General features: G+C 37.1%; 2 protein-coding genes across 4 annotated transcripts in view; one reads left to right on the top strand and one right to left on the bottom strand.

The window, feature by feature from the left end:
* The window catches only part of ELP4 (elongator acetyltransferase complex subunit 4), a 237,238-nt gene extending 229,305 nt beyond the window's left edge, over positions 1 to 7,933 (bottom strand). The window contains exons 1-2 of the mRNA XM_068989143.1: positions 7,711 to 7,933; positions 312 to 347 (exon numbers count right to left, since the gene is read on the bottom strand). Coding sequence (XP_068845244.1) covers positions 312 to 347; positions 7,711 to 7,933 — 259 coding nt within the window. The remainder of the gene's footprint in view (positions 1 to 311; positions 348 to 7,710) is intronic.
* A 175-nt stretch (positions 7,934 to 8,108) lies between these two features.
* Positions 8,109 to 16,006, top strand: part of IMMP1L (inner mitochondrial membrane peptidase subunit 1) — an 89,227-nt gene continuing 81,329 nt past the window's right edge. Inside the window, exon 1 of one of the 3 annotated variants that reach the window (XM_068988499.1) lies at positions 8,109 to 8,188. The gene's annotated coding sequence lies outside the window, so the exon portion shown is untranslated. The remainder of the gene's footprint in view (positions 8,189 to 16,006) is intronic. The other 2 variants (XM_068988500.1, XM_068988502.1) reach the window with 2 other exon arrangements.

Below are 16,006 nucleotides of genomic sequence, written 5' to 3'. Positions count from 1 at the left end.
AGGAGGAGAAGGGGATAACAGAGGATGAGATGGCTGGATGGCATCACGGACTCGATGGACGTGAGTCTGAGTGAACTCCGGGAGTTGGTGATGGACAGGGAGGCCTGGCGTGCTGCGATTCATGGGGTCGCAAAGAGTCGGACATGACTGAGCCACTGAACTGAACTGAAACATAAGGCATTTCGTCTTTAATTTACCTCCACTCTTGGAGCGTGCTATATAATTAATCTCAGAACAGATAAACCCATAAAATCATTAGGCACAACATAACACTGTGATTGGGAAGAGCAACGTATGTATGCTATACTAACCAATTAGAAGAACTGTTCCAACGGCCAAACCTCCACCTGGAAATGAGACAAAATGAACAAATTAATCTACCTTTTCATATTATCTTTAGGCATTATCAAGGACAGGTACTTCGATAACTTCAAAACTGTAGTTGAGAACAACATTTTAATTACCTTTGCAATACTTGGCTTAAGGTGCTATTATGAAATAATTACATACTTTATGTAATTATACACTACACATTAGAATTACTTTCATAATATACTGTACTATCCTCCTTTCTCCTGTGATAGGACCATGCAGCATTCAACAGAGCCGGCTAAGCATTCCTTTAATGTTATATTTAGCACTTATTAATAAATTAGCTCAATAGCTGAGACCTAAATGTGCACAGGAGCTTAACTACAACAAAAGCACAACACAGAAAGAAAGGTTATTACAATAGAAACTCCACTTTAATTTTTATTCTCAAATTTAACAAACCTTGGAGAAAAAAACCTGACAGTTAAAACAAATTCTTTTCCGATTATTAATAACACACACAAATCTGAACACACTCTACACATATTTATAATGTAAGATGAATATTCTTGTCAAACAAGAGTGGTATATTCACCACAATCACAAAGCACATTTTCAATTTTACTAGAAAATGCAATTTTAATTACATTGGAATTAGGGTAATATGATCATAAATATATAACTGAAATAGAGGTTTATGAAAAATCAATTTAAAATCAAGTTTTAAGAAACTAGAACATCAGAAAGATAGACATTCAACCACTTGATGACTGATATTTTGTTTGTGAAACCATTTTTGAATGCATTACTATGTGTTATTGGTGCAAATGCTAACTAGTTCACTTAAAAATTTAAAAACGTATACACAAAGAATCAATTGAACTTAAAGTATAATTAATTTAAAAAGAAACTAAAAACTATTGGATAACTGAAGACAATATTTCTAGCATTTTTTGTTTACAAAATTGTGAAACATTTAAAATATAATAAAGAATTTTTTCCCAAAAAGTTTTATAGCGACAAACAATACATAGAAAAACTTGGTATGAAAAATTCATGACAGTGTTTATTTTTTGCCTTGCAAATAAGCATAAGTAACTTATGTTTCAAAGAATTTGATATTTGGTAAGCTGCATGCACTCTTAATATAATCCAACATTTGAGGACTTTATAACGATATACAGAGCATTCAAAATTGTTAGAAACAATTTTTAAAAGGAACAAATACATTTACATATTTTAAGTGGTTATGTTATAGAATTAAGTATGAATTTTAACTTCACATTGAGATAATGAGATAATTCTTTCATTTTAGTATTTAAAGCCCTACCAAACTACACAGGATAACTTCAAATGTTGGTCAAACTAAAAGTTTAACATAAACTGAAATATATGTGATGATAACAACCATAAAAGATGAGAGCAAAAAGGTTCTCTTTGGGAGAAGAGTAAATATTTAGTTTTACAGTTTGTGCTACATATAGACCAATATTAATTTTTTAATCCATTTTAAATATTTTAAATCATACTTTCCAACTCTTCACTATTTTTCCTCACATGTAAAAATATTTAGCTGGTAATTATCATTTTGTGTATTTGAGATGAAATAATATAGGCGCATAACAGATACTCCAAGTTTCTAGTCTACTATAAAAAAAATAGCTAACTTTTTCCCATAACTTAATCTTTATAGGAAGGATTTAGATTTGTTTTCTAAACTTCTTTGGGTCTATAGTCATGTCTTCCAATTTAGGTATTTATATAAGGCCTCCACGTGGAATATTTAGAGAAGTAGATATTTTTTGTGAATGATATTCACAGTGAAATAAAAACTGATCAAGAAATAGTTCTCCAACTGAATGATATGATATCTTGCTCAGGTGTCTTGCCCAAAGAAGTACAGTAAGAGCTACTCTTACCATTCTGACAATTATTTTCTTATTAGAAACAATCAATACATGATACAGTAAATAGATTATTTGATAAATGTATTATTGGTATTAATTGTACTACTGTATTAACAGTAAGCAGCAAATCAGACTATACTATGAAGGTAGTTTTCTGCCTGAGTTGAACAATCCACTGTTTCTGGTAATTCAGGAAACAAAAGTTTTAAATATCACATATACTAAAATCATATATGGAAAATTTTTATGTTTGGAAAATGTAAACATTACTTAAAACAATATGAGGACATTTCAATAATTTTTATCAGCCAAATTAATATTCTATTTGGCTTCTCTTACAAAAAGGCAACCTACTTTTTTTCTAATGGGCTATATTATATAAATGCACTAGACTGAAATTTGAATTGGCCCTAGTAAAGCTGGTCATTTGGAAGGTTAGTCATGGGAAATAAGAAGAAGCCACCTTATTATTTATAAATCAAGCTTTTATTCTATGTATATGATGTAAAGTGATTTTGACATGACCATATACACAAGCATGTAGCTGTAAAGTTCCTATATTCTTCCAAACTTCATTTTAGTGTGTGATAAGACCAAATTTTCCCCAAATACTCTGTATAAGGTATTTTGAAATATCTCACTCAATATACTGAGATTCTAGCTATATTTTAAACTAGAGGAAATTTTAATAAGTTAGCAGTCATTCTCCCTACCCAAAATGGAAAAGCTTAACCAACTAAACCCAAGATGCTTCACATGATATATTCAACAAGTTAGCTTTCAATACATCTTTAAATTCAGCAATTCATTAGCAATTTCAAAAGCAGCACAGATTTCACACTAATAGTTCCTAATTAAAATAGAAATATCATTTCCCAATAGTACATTAAAATGTCTGAAGGGTAACAGTGTAAGTAAGCACTTGTCTTAGGAATTCATATAAGGCCTTCAAGTGGAATATTCAGAGAAATAAATGCTTTTCGTGAATGAAATTCATAGTGAAATAATGAGAACAGATCAAGAAATAGTTTCCCAATTAAATATGATAACACTGCACAGGTGGACACACACACAAAGAAGTAAAAAATGGTCTTGTTCAATGCCTCCTCTTCCCTTTAATCATATCAGATAAATCACCAATATTCTAGGTCACTAAAAAAATAAATTTTTGGTTTTACCTCTAGACCACTTTAAGAAGTATATTTAAGCTCATCTCCAGCTTACTAAAAAAATATGGGAGAATATTTTATCAACTTGTAAGTTCACACAAGTTTGAAAGCTTGAAAATACTTTCCAAGTGATGTCTTAAAGTATAAAATTCATCAAGCTTTTACATTTTAAAAATGTAACAGTATTTTGTCTTAAAACTAGAAAAAATATAAAAGCTTAAGAAACACTAGAAGATTTAAGATTTTAAGTGTCAATATCTATTTTTTAACTTCTTTAAATATGAAGGAAAGATAAAAAAAAAATCATGTGAATAGTTAGACAATGATATATTAATTTAATGGGAGAAAATTCAATTCCTACACAGTTCCCAAAACAAATCTCTAATTAAGCTATACATTTACGGTAAACAAGGTCAAATTAATATATTAGAATATGAAGGTCATAAGTGGTATCTTGTTTTACAATAAAGGCAACTCCTTTTTCAAAGTTAAAAGTTTAAGTAAAAGGGAAGAGAAACAAAAGTTAGGAAAGAGAAGTCTTTCATCCTAGTTGTTTCCAGTGCTCTTTATAAATCAGTAGTTTTGCTTAAAATTATAGAAGCAAAATAGGCATCTTAAAGGCACTGTAGGGAAAATGCAATGTAACAGCCATATCCTTTGTTCACAGCAATATCCTTAACTACCTATTTAATGCTACACTTCAAATTAACTTGCAGTTATATGATTAACAAGTCTACTTTTTCTAGGTAAGAAACATCCTAACAACTCTTGGTTATCACAGTTATTGGCTGGGCAAACATGGGAACCGAAACAGAAAAGCCATCAACAATGAGAATGGTTCTGTTAATTAAATTTTATGAAACAATTTTACAAAGGAATGAACGGCATTTGCTTTAAAATGTACAGGTATCAATTTTAAAACATCATAACTGGGATTATACTAAATAAACAGCCTAAGCTTAATGTATATTATCCCATACTCCAGATTAAGATGTGTGTGTGCTCAGTGGTATTCAACTCTTTGTGACCCATGGCCTGTAGCCCAACAGGCTCTTCTGTCCATGGGATTTTCCTGGCAAGAATACTGGTGCGGGTTGCCATTTCCTTCTCCAGGGGATCTCCAGGGGATCGAACACGCTTCTCCTGTGTCTCCGGCATTATGGGTGGATATTTACCCGCTGAGCTATCAGGGAAGCCAGATTAAAATATAGTGGAGGAAAGGACTATGCCCACCAGTATTTATTTTTTCATGGCAATGTTGAAAATGGTAGCTACCCTCAAGCTTCTTCAGGGCAGTCTTCCTGGATTATTATTTACCCCAATTCCTATTTGCACTCACTTGTCTGTCAAAATTTAATAAATTCTGAACACCACAGAGTGTAATCCAGTTAAAACTGAGAAGTCATCCGTCCTTCAAATATCTTTTTGAAGGATAAGCCTGGGAGATAATTTCTCTACATTAGTCCATATGGTCCTAAAATCCACTATTTTATATTCAAGGAAAAGAGAAATTCTGCCAGAATCCTTTATCTACCATATAATCTCCTTGGAAATTCTTGGAAGAAGAAAAATGAAATATTTACACACAGTGTCCTCAAATAACAACAAAAATGTTCTGGAAAGGGACAGTTGAGAAACTGGGTTAGGAAATCCCAGAATGTAAATTAGTCAACTTGGGAAATATAAATCGATATCTAACAATAAAATAAAGAATAAAAATATTTAATACAATTAGATCATGAAAGTTAAGATGCAGTAATAAAAAAGTCTCAAATTTATAAAACACTTCGGAGTAAGCAATGGAAATATTAGTATATAATCAAATAACTAACATTCAATTTGTCTATTTTATGCCTTTCAAATATATTTTGCATCTACACTTAAAATTACAATAATGTCACAATGGCAGTAGTAAAATATCACTGCAGTGGATGTCAGCGACAATACAATATTTACTTGTTATGCAGTAACTACAGAATATATTTAGGCAACAACGTCACAGTATAGCTTCATCATTCTGATGTCATAGCATCCTATTATTACATTTTGTCACTATAGGATTATATTAGACTTGTCACAATCTTGAGTCAGATAACATTTCAGAACCACAGTATAATCTGAATTGCTTTTACTTTTGTGTATACACATTAGCAGCCAAATGTTTCACTTTCAAACAATGGTTTAATGATCAACACATATATAGGGTTTGCTCCAAAGGGCCACAGAAAATAGAAAATCAAAATATAAAAATGCCATTAGGAAGTTAACAACTAAAATATTTCTAGAGATTTTATTATTCCAAATGTAGTAACTCCTATTAGAAGAATGTCTTCAACTTCTGTGCAATTTGAGAATTAACTGTATACATGCAAAATATATTTCAAAATATCCAAAAACTGATACTTATTTCAATCATTTTAATGAACACTAATTTTTAGCATAAGCTTGTTAGAGTCAAATAAATAGATTCCCCAACTTCGGAAGCAAATCTGAAGAAATTTAAAATTACAGTTCAAGTTTATATCACTGTAAAAAAACGCAAGGAAGGTGCTTTGGGTCACTTTTCTGGCGGGTGCTTTAAGAGGATATACAGTTAAATCTTTAGGCTTAGATGCAATAAATGGTTAAAAACATCTGAAAAGAGTTCTCAAAAATTTGAAGCAATTGCAGCATAGTGCAGAGCATTAAATGTGGAGCCTGAAGGGCAGCCAGACTGTCACTAGTTTTGTGACTTTATTCATGTCGGTTAGTCGCCGAATCTGATTTTAGAGCTGAAACACGTAATTCCATCCTACATGTTTCATAATCTGTGCACGCTTTTCCCTACACATTATTTTTCTTTAAACCAAGAACTTATTTAGAATCTATAAGTACCAGGCACTGTGCAAGTTACATTTTGTTATTCAAATGAGGAACTGAAGATGTAATGTTAGAATACGTGAGCTTTTTGTTTGGAGAGTTTCAGGATCAGTGAATGAAGTTACATATCTCTATTGAGTTACCAAAAAAAAAAAAAAAAAGGACTAGGAACAGCCTCCAAGTTTTACATTTAAATACAAGATGACACCAAATTAAACTCACAAGTGAAATAAATATTTGCCAAATAGACATTTTGAATCATTTCTGTTTATAGTACCATGCAATTTAGGAAGGCAACCGAGTTGAAACAATTAAGGGAAATCATTCAAATTTATTATTTATGTAGAAATAACCAGGATCCAGTTATGGTCATAAAGTAACAGACGTAAGAAGCCATACTCTTTCTCATTGGCCTTTCTATTGCTAAACCTATCTCACAAGTCTATCCGTGGGGAAAAAAATTACAGAGTGAAAATGACAAGGGAAGTACAAGAACAATGGCATTTGTAATATTTTATGAAAGTGTACAAGACTTAACTGACACATCTCACCCTACAATAATAAAATTATGAAATACAAACATGGACCAATTTTAGTAAAGTAGCATTCTGATAGGAATTAACTACTTTACAAGCTTTATTAACACAGCAGCTTTGTCCTACCTATCTAATCTGTTCAGTCTTTTCAACATAATGGTTATTAATCAAGCATATTCTTTAGCAAGCCTTCTCAAGAAAAATTCCAGAGATTTTGGAAAGCCTAAAATCTGGACTTCTTTTTCTCGTTAAAATGTAAAATAATTTTAAACATCGTTTGAGATGTAACTCTGGGAAGCAAAATATATACAGAAAAAATAACAAAAACAAATATACATATATTTAACGCAGATACTGGGTACCTATGTTAAGGTCAAAGACAGGCTTTCATTACTTGGATCCACCTAAGCTCTAACATACATTCTTTTTAAGTCAATATGATTAGTTTAAAGATTCAGAACCAGGAGATAAGCAGTCAGGCGGCGAAAGGGGGGACGTTACTTTTTTCAGCATCTTCTATTTATTCCCATCTGTCTCAAGTGATACAAACTTCTGTAGGTTAGCCCAAACCATGGGCTATCTGGGATTCACATAAGGATGCATTCAAAGACCGGGACGGGATCCTAGATGAATGCCAAATCGTCTCTAATTCCCCTGAACTAGGAATGCAAAGCATGTAGGTTTCCTGTCATAATCGAGAAAAAGGCTGGTGGGCACCAAAAGTAGAAAGTAGGAGCACAAAACCAGATCTGATTAACAGCATTTAAAGTCTCCATGCAACCCTTCCTCCCCTCCATTAGACTGGGCCATCCTCTCCAAGTCCGAATGCTGAGAGGTGAGAGACAGATGTGGGGTCAGGGTGTCTACCCCGGCAGGTCCCCTCCCTCTTTTCCCTCTGTTGAGCCCAGATCTCCGTTCTGAACCGACCTAGGAACTGGTCCAGGGCTGGCAGCCCGGTTGATACCAGCAGCTGTCCATTCCGCACCGACCGCCGTGTCCCCGCGATGGACACCAGTCGAGAGCAGCCGCTGTCGGCACCGCTGGCTCTGGGACCCCTCCGCTGGAAGCTAGTGACGTTGTTCGTGCTGGCCGCCGCCACCATAGACCCAGTACGCCGGGTGCCGGTGCCGCAGGTCCCTGCTGCCGCCATCTTGGGGCTTCCCGCGTTGACCCAATGAGAACTCTGGGAGCTTAACCGACGGGCCTGTCACAGTCTTCCCCAAACTCCCGCCTCCTCCACTCTTGAAGCCAATAGGACTGAGGGCTCCCTCCCGAGTCAACCAATTGGAAGGCGTATTGCTGAAAAGTGCGTTTACGTCAGGACTGCCGACTTCTGCAAGGCCCAGGTGAGAAAGAGCCACCTGAGTCCTGGACGAGATTCTTCGTGGGTTCTTTGGGGCTCGAGGTGGGTAATATCATTAATATCTTCTCGTTTTGAGTGTCTTCATTCACGTTGAGTTAAAAAAAAAAAAAGGCTGGTGGTGGGGTATATCAAGCAACTTTCAGTAGGACCCTGCACTTTGCTCCTCTCCGTAGTAAACAGTATACCGCCCCCCATCCCAGGCCTTTTCCGGCATCCTCTTCAGGTCTTTTTCTAAGTAATTGGGTAACATGGAAGGAATTGAAACTCTTACATTAGTGAGTAGCTTGTCCAGCCCCTGGGCTCGGTTCCTCAGTGCCGGTGGCAGCTGGGTTGGATTTAGACATTAGAGTAAAAACTCTTGAGCTTTGAGGCTTTTTGATTTCCCTCTGTTTCAAACAGCAGATGATAAACTGTACCTCTCTTGACACGTCCCCGTAAGTTGCTTTCGTTAATTTTAATTAGTGCTTCTGGAAGTCTTAGAGCGCCTTTCCATAAGTGATGTGAATGATAAGTGTTATTCTGACAACCTTGTTCACACATTTAATTGTCGTTTGCTGTTAAGGCAGCTGCAAATAACACAATACTTTAGTGTGTGTTTTTTTTTAACCCGAAAAACTGGTAAGAATTAGATGTGTATGTGCTTTCTTTTTCAAGTGATCTGTGAACTCTGAATCCAGAGTTTATTAGAATAGGAATTTTACATGATGAAAAAATTTTACATTTTACATGTAAAAAGGTTACATGTAGATTTTCGAAAAAAGCCATGAATCCTTGGATTTAAATTTTGTTCTCAAAATTTTGAGCTGGGCGTGGAGTAGGGGGTTGGAGTAAGTGATCTTTGAAGACGTTCATGATTGACAGATGTGTAAACTAAAAGAGTCCCGAGTTATGCTTGCACTAATACTAATTGTTGATTTTGACAGTGATCTATGATACTAATAAAATGCATCAAAACTTCATCAAAACTCTTGCATTGAATTGTTTTAAATCTCAGTGACTTGTAAAAACTTTGGCTGATTCTCTGAGATTATATTGCTGCATAGTGACTCCAGTTTTTCGTTTGGGTAGGTTTTTGTTTTTTAAAGAAAAATGTTCAGGAAAAAAAAAAGCGTTGCAGTTTAACAATATATCAACTGGAAAGCTTGATCAGGCTTTAGGTGCCTTCGTTTAGTGTCTCACCAGTATAATTCTGTGATGCCAATCATTCAGTAAGTAGCTGTTGAAGGTTTATTATCTGCTTGGACCTAAACTTGTCATTTTAGGGCAAAGTAAAAAAAATTGTTCTCATTTGGAGGAGATAAGATTAACACATAGATAACAACATATCAATTAAAATGATCACAGTGAACAATATATGTTACTATTGCCCTGTAGTAAGTAAGTACTCAAGAAGACCAAAACAGAAAGTGACAAAGCACTCCAATAACAAATAGGAACTTCTTAGACAGTTTTGCTGCTCTGAAAACTTTGAAGTATACAAATATTGAATTTCTATGGATTTATTTACTACATATTCGCTTATTTTCTACTCTATTTACTTCAGCCTTTAGTTTTCTAAGGTGAAAAATTGTTTTTCAGCTTTAACTACAATCCAGGAAGATGTACACCAATGCATTCCTGAAGTTAACATATAATCTTTGGTACAACATTATCATCGGTTCAGTTCAGTCGCTCAGTCGTGTTCATCTCTTTGCGACCCCATGGACTGCAGCATGCCAGGACTCCTTGTCCATCACCAACTCCCGAAGCTTGCTCAAACTAATGTTCATTAAGTCGGTGATGCCATCCAACCATCTCATCCTCTGTCGTCCCCTTCTCCTCTTGCCTTCAATCTTTCCCAGCATCAGGGTCTTTTCTAATGAGTCAGTTCCTTGCATCAGATGGCCAAAGTATTGGAATTTCAGCTTCAGGCTCAGTCCTTCTGATGAATATTCAGGACTGATTTCCTTTAGGATGGACTTTAGGATCTCCTTGCTGTCCAAGAGACTCTCAAGAGTCTTCTCCAACACCACAGTTCAAAAGCATCAATTCTCAGGCACTCAGTTGTCTTTATAGTCCAACTCTCACATCCATACATGACTACTGGAAAAACCATAGCTTTGACTAGACAAACCTTTGTTGGCAAAGTAATGTCTCTGCTTTTTAATATGCTGTCTAGGATGGTCATAACTTTTCTCCCAAGGAGCAAGGGTCTTTTAGTTTCATGGCTGCAGTCACCATCTATTGTGATTTTTGGAGCCCAAGAAAATAAAGTCTGTCACTGTTTCCACTGTTTATCCATCTATTTGCCGTGAAGTGATGGGACCTGATACCATGATCTTAATTTTCTGAATGTTGAGCTTTAAGCCAACTTTTTCACTCTCCTCTTTCACTTTCATCAAGAGACTCTTTAGTTCCTCTTTGCTTTCTGCCATAAGTGTGGTGTCATCTGCATATCTGAGGTTATTGATATGTCTCCTGGCAATCTTGATTCCAGCTTGTGCTTCTTCCAGCCCAGTGTTTCTCATGATGTACTCTGCAAATAAGTTAAATAAGCACGGTGACAATATACAGCCTTGACGTACTCCTTTCCCAATTTGGAACCAGTCTGTTGTTCCCTGTCCGTTTCTAACTGTTGCTTCTTGACCTGCATACAGATTCCTCATTAGGCAGGTGAGGTGGTCTGGTATTCCCATCTCTTTAAGAATTTTCCAACGGTGATCCACACAGTCAAAGGCTTTGGCATAGTCAATAAAGCAGAAGTAGATGTTTTTCTGGAACTCTCTTGCTTTTTCAATGATCCAGTGATTGTTGGCAATTTGATCTCTGGTTCCTCTGCATTTTCTAAATCCAGCTTGAACATCTGAAAGTTCTCTGATCATGTACTGTTGAAGCTTGGCTTGGAGAATTTTGAGCATTACTTTGCTAGCGTGTGAGATGAGTGCAATTATGTGGTAGTTTCAGCATTCTTTAGAATTGTGTTTCTTTGGGATTGGAATGAAAACTGACCTTTTCCAGTCCTTTGGCCGTTGCTGAGTTTTCCAAGTTTACTGGCATATTGAATGCAGCACTTGCACAGCCTCATGTTTTAGGATTTGAAATAGCTCAGCTGGAATTCCATCACCTCCACTAGCTTTGTTCATAGTAATGCATCCTAAGGCCTACTTGACTTATCATTCCAGGATGTCTGGCTCTAGGTGAGTGATCACACCATCATGGTTATCTGGGTCATGATGATCTTTTGTGTATAGTTGTTTTATGTGTCTTGCCACCTCTTCTTAATATCTTCTGCTTCTGTTAGGTCCATACTATTTCTGTCCTTGATGGTGTCCATTTTTGTGTGAAATGTTTCCTTGGTATCTCTTAATTTTCTTCAAGAGCTCTCTAGTCTTTCCCATTCTATTGTTATCCTCTATTTCTTTGCATTAATCACTGAAGAAGGCTTTGTTACCTTTCCTTGCTTTTCTTGGAACTCTGCAATCAGATGGAATCATCTCTCCTTTCATCATTTGCCTTTCACTTCTCTTCTTTTCACAGCTATTTGTTAGGCCTTCTCAGATAACTATTTTGCCTTTATGCATTTCTCCTTGGAGATGGTCTTGATCATCATCTCCTATACAATGTCATGAACCTCTGTCCATAGCTCTTCATGCATTCTGTCTATCAGATCTAATCCCTTGAACCTGTTTGTCACTTGCACTAAATCATCAAATGATTTAGGTCATACCCAAATGGTCTAGTGCTTTTCCCCACTTTCTTCAATTTAAGTCTGAATTTGGCAATAAGGAATTCATGATCTGAGTTACCGGCAGCTCCTGGTCTTATTTTTGCTGACTGTATAGAGCTTCTCTATCTTTGATTACAAAGAATATAATCAGTCTGATTTTGGTGTTGACCATTTGGTGATGTTCATGTGAAGAGTTGTCTCGTGTGTTGTTTGAAGAGGGTGTTTGCTATGACCTGTGCATCCTCTTGGCAAAACTCTGTTAGCCTTTTTCCTGCTTCATTTTCCACTCCAAAGCTAAATTTGGCTGTTACTCCAGGTATCTCTTGACTTCCCATGTTTGGCTTAAAGCTCAACATTCAGAAAACGAAGATCATGGCATCTGGTCCCATCACTTCATGGGAAATAGATGGGGAAACAGTGGAAACAGTGTCAGACTTTATTTTTTTGGGCTCCAAAATCACTGCAGATGGTGACTGCAGCCATGAAATTAAAAGATGTTTACTCCTTGGAAGAAAAGTTATGACCAACCTAGACAGTATATTCAAAAGCAGAGACATTACTTTGCTGACTAAGCTCTGTCTAGTCAAGGCTATGGTTTTTCCTGTGGTCATGTATGGATGTGAGAGTTGGACTGTGAAGGAGGCTGAGAGCTGAAGAATTGATGCGTTTGAACTGTGGTGTTGGAGAAGACTCTTGAGAGTCCCTTGGACTGCAAGGAGATCCAACCAGTCCATTCTGAAGGAGAGCAGCCCTGGGATTTCTTTGGAAGGAGTGATGCTGAAGCTGAAGCTCCAGTACTTTGGCCACCTCATGCGAAGAGTTAACTCATTGGAAAAGACTCTGATACTGGGAGGGATTAGGGGCAGGAGGAGAAGAGGATGACCCAGGATGAGATGGCTGGATGGCATCACGGACTTGATGGACGTGAGTCTGAGCGAACTCCGGGAGTTGGTGATGGACAGGGAGGCCTGGCGTGCTGCGATTCATGTGGTTGCAAAGAGTCGGACATGACTGAGTGACTGAACTGAACTGTGATGGAAAGGACATCTGTTCTTGGTATTAGTTCTAGAACGTCTTGTAGATCATCATAGAACTGTTCAGCTTCAGCTTCTTCAGCTTTAGTGGTTGGGACATAGACTAAATTACTGTGATATTGAATGATTTGCTTTGGAAACAAACAGATCATTCTGTCATTTTTGAGACTGCACCCAAGTAATGCAGTTTGTACTCTTGTTGACTATGAGGGCTGCTCCATTTCTTCTAAGATATTCTTGCCCAAAGTAGTAGATATAATGGTCATGAGTTAAATTCGTCCATTCGCCCATTCCAGTTCATTTTAGTTCACTGATCTCGAAAATGTCAATATTCATTCTTGCCATTTCCTGTTTGACCACTTCCAACTTACTTTGATTTATGAACCTAAATTATTCCAGGTTCCTCTTCAGTATTGTTCGTTACAGCATCAGGCTTGACTTCTATTAGCAGCCATATACACAACTGTGCATTGTTTTTGCTTTGGCTCCGTCTCTTTCTTCTTTCTGTAGATATTTCTCTACCCTTCTCCCTTAGCATATTGTGCACCTGGGAAGTTCATTTTTCAGTGTCCTATCTTTTTGCCTTTTCATACTGCTCATGGGGTTCTCAAGGCAAGAATATTGAAGTGGTTTGCCATTCCCTTCTCCAGTGGACCACGTTTTGTGAGAACTCTTTGCCATGACCTGTCTGTCTTGCATGGCCCTGCATGACATGGCTCATACTTTCATTGACTTAGACAAGGCTGTGATCCAAGTGATCAGTTTGGTTAGTTTTCTGAAGTTGTGGTTTCCATTTTGTCTGCCCTCTGATGGATAATGTTCATGGATAGGTGACTCAATATTTTCAGTGTCGGTTCTTCCATAATTGATCCATAGATTTCATGCACTCTCAGTTAAAATCCCATCATATTATTTCATGGAGATTAACAGACTGGTTCTGTCGTTTATATGGAAAGACAAAAAATCTAGAATAGCAGACACAATATTGAAGAACAGAGATGTAGTACTGACTCTACCTGACTTCAAGACTTACTATAAAGTATTAGTGGAGAGTATACAGAATCCAGAAATAGACCCACATGAATATAGGGAACTTATCTTAGACAAAATGAGCAAAAGCAATACAGTGGAGCAAAGATAGTCTTTGCTTTGGAACAGTCAGTCATATACATGCAAAAATAAACAAGTAAATAAATATTGACACAGACTTTACTTCAGGAAAATTAACTCAGAATGAATCACATACAGAAGTGTAAAATAAACTATGAAACTCAAGTAGGATAACATTAGAGAAAATGTAGCTTACCTTGGGGATGGTAATGACTTTTTAGATACACCAAAAACATCATCTATAAAAGAAAGAGTAGACAGGTTGGACTTCATCAAAATTAAGAACTTCTGCTGTGTGAAGGACAGTATCAAGAGAATGAGAAGAGATGCCACAGACTGGGAGAAGATAATTGCAAGGACACACTTGATAAAGGGCTGTAATCCAAAATATACGAAAAGTCATACTCTTACCATTTGTTGTTAGTTGCTCCGTCCTATCCAGCTCTTTGAGACCCCATGGACTGCAGCATGCCAAGCTTCAGTCCTCCACTATTTCCCAGAGTTTGCTCAAATTCATGTCCTTTCAGTCTGTGATGTTGTCCAACCAACCTCTGCTGCCCCCTCCTCTTTTGCCTTCAGTTTTTTCTACCATCAAGGTCTTTTCCACTGAGTCAGCTTTTTGTAATAGTTGGTCCAAGTATTGGACCTTCAGCATCAGCCCTTCCAATGAATATTCAGAACAGATTTCCTTCAAGATTGATTGGTTTGATCTCCTTCCAGTCCAGGAAGAGCACCACAAGAGTCTTCTCCAGCACCACAATTCAAAACCATCAATTCTTCAGTGCTCAGTCTTCTTTATGGTCCAACTCTCAAATCTGTGCATGACCACTGGAAAAACCATAGCTGTGATTATGGTGATCTTTGGTGGCAAAGCGATGACTCTGCTTTTTAATACACTGTGTAGGTTTATCATAACTTTTCTTCTAAGGCACAAGCATTTTTTACTTTCATGACTGCAGTCACCATCTGAGTGACTTTGGAGCCCAAGAAAATAAACCCACTGCTTCCACTTTTTCCCCTGCTATTTGTCATGAAGTTGATGGAACCGGATGTCAGATCTTAATTTTTGAATGTTAAGTTTCAAACCATCTTTCTCACTGTCCTCTTTCATCCTCATCAAGAGGCTCTTTCAGTTCAGTTCAGTTGTATCTGACCCTTTGCTGCCCCAGGGATTGCAGCACGCAAAGCCTCCCTGTCCATCACCAACTCCAGGAGTTCACTCAAACTCACGTCCATTGAGTCGATGATGCCATCCAACCATCTCATCTTTGGTCGTCCCCTTCTCCTCCCACCTTCAACCTTTCCCAGCATCAGGGTCTTTTCTAATGAGTCAATTCTTTGCATCAGGTGGGCAGAGTATTGGAGTTTCAGCTTCAGCCTCAGTCCTTCCAATGAATATTCAGGACTGATTTCCTTTAGGATGGACTGGTTGGATCTCCTTGCAGTCCAAGGGACTCTCGAGTCTTCAGCATCACAGTTCAGAAGGATCGATTCAGCACTCAGCTTTCTTTATAGTCCAACTCTCACATCCATACATGACTACTGGGAAAACCATAGCTTTGACTAGACGGACCTTTGTTGGCAAAGTAATGTCTCTGACTTTTAATATGCTGTCTAGGTTGGTCATATCTTTTCTTCCAAGGAGCAGACGTCTTTTAGTTTCATGTTTGCAGTCACCATCTGCAGTGATTTTGGAACCCCCCCAAAATGAAGTCTGTCACTGTTTCCGCATCTGTTTGCCATGAAGTGATGTGACCAGATGCCATGTTCTTAGTTTTTTGAATGTTGAGTTTTAAAGAAGTTCTTTGTTCCTCTTCATTTTCTCCCGTTAGAGTGGTATCATCTGCATATCTGAGGTTGTTGATATTTCTCCTGGCAGTCTTGGTTCCAGCTTGGGACTCAAACAGCCCAGCATTTTACATGATACACCCTTCATCTTAAATAAGCAGTGTGACAATATATAGCCTTGTTGTATTCCTTTCCCAGTTTTGAACCAGTCAGCTGTTCCAT

Source organism: Capricornis sumatraensis, chromosome 16 (assembly GCF_032405125.1).
Source record: "Capricornis sumatraensis isolate serow.1 chromosome 16, serow.2, whole genome shotgun sequence".
Classification (NCBI taxonomy): Eukaryota; Metazoa; Chordata; class Mammalia; order Artiodactyla; family Bovidae; genus Capricornis; species Capricornis sumatraensis.
Note: the sequence above shows the minus strand (reverse complement) of the source record. Positions and strands in the feature narration are given on the sequence as shown.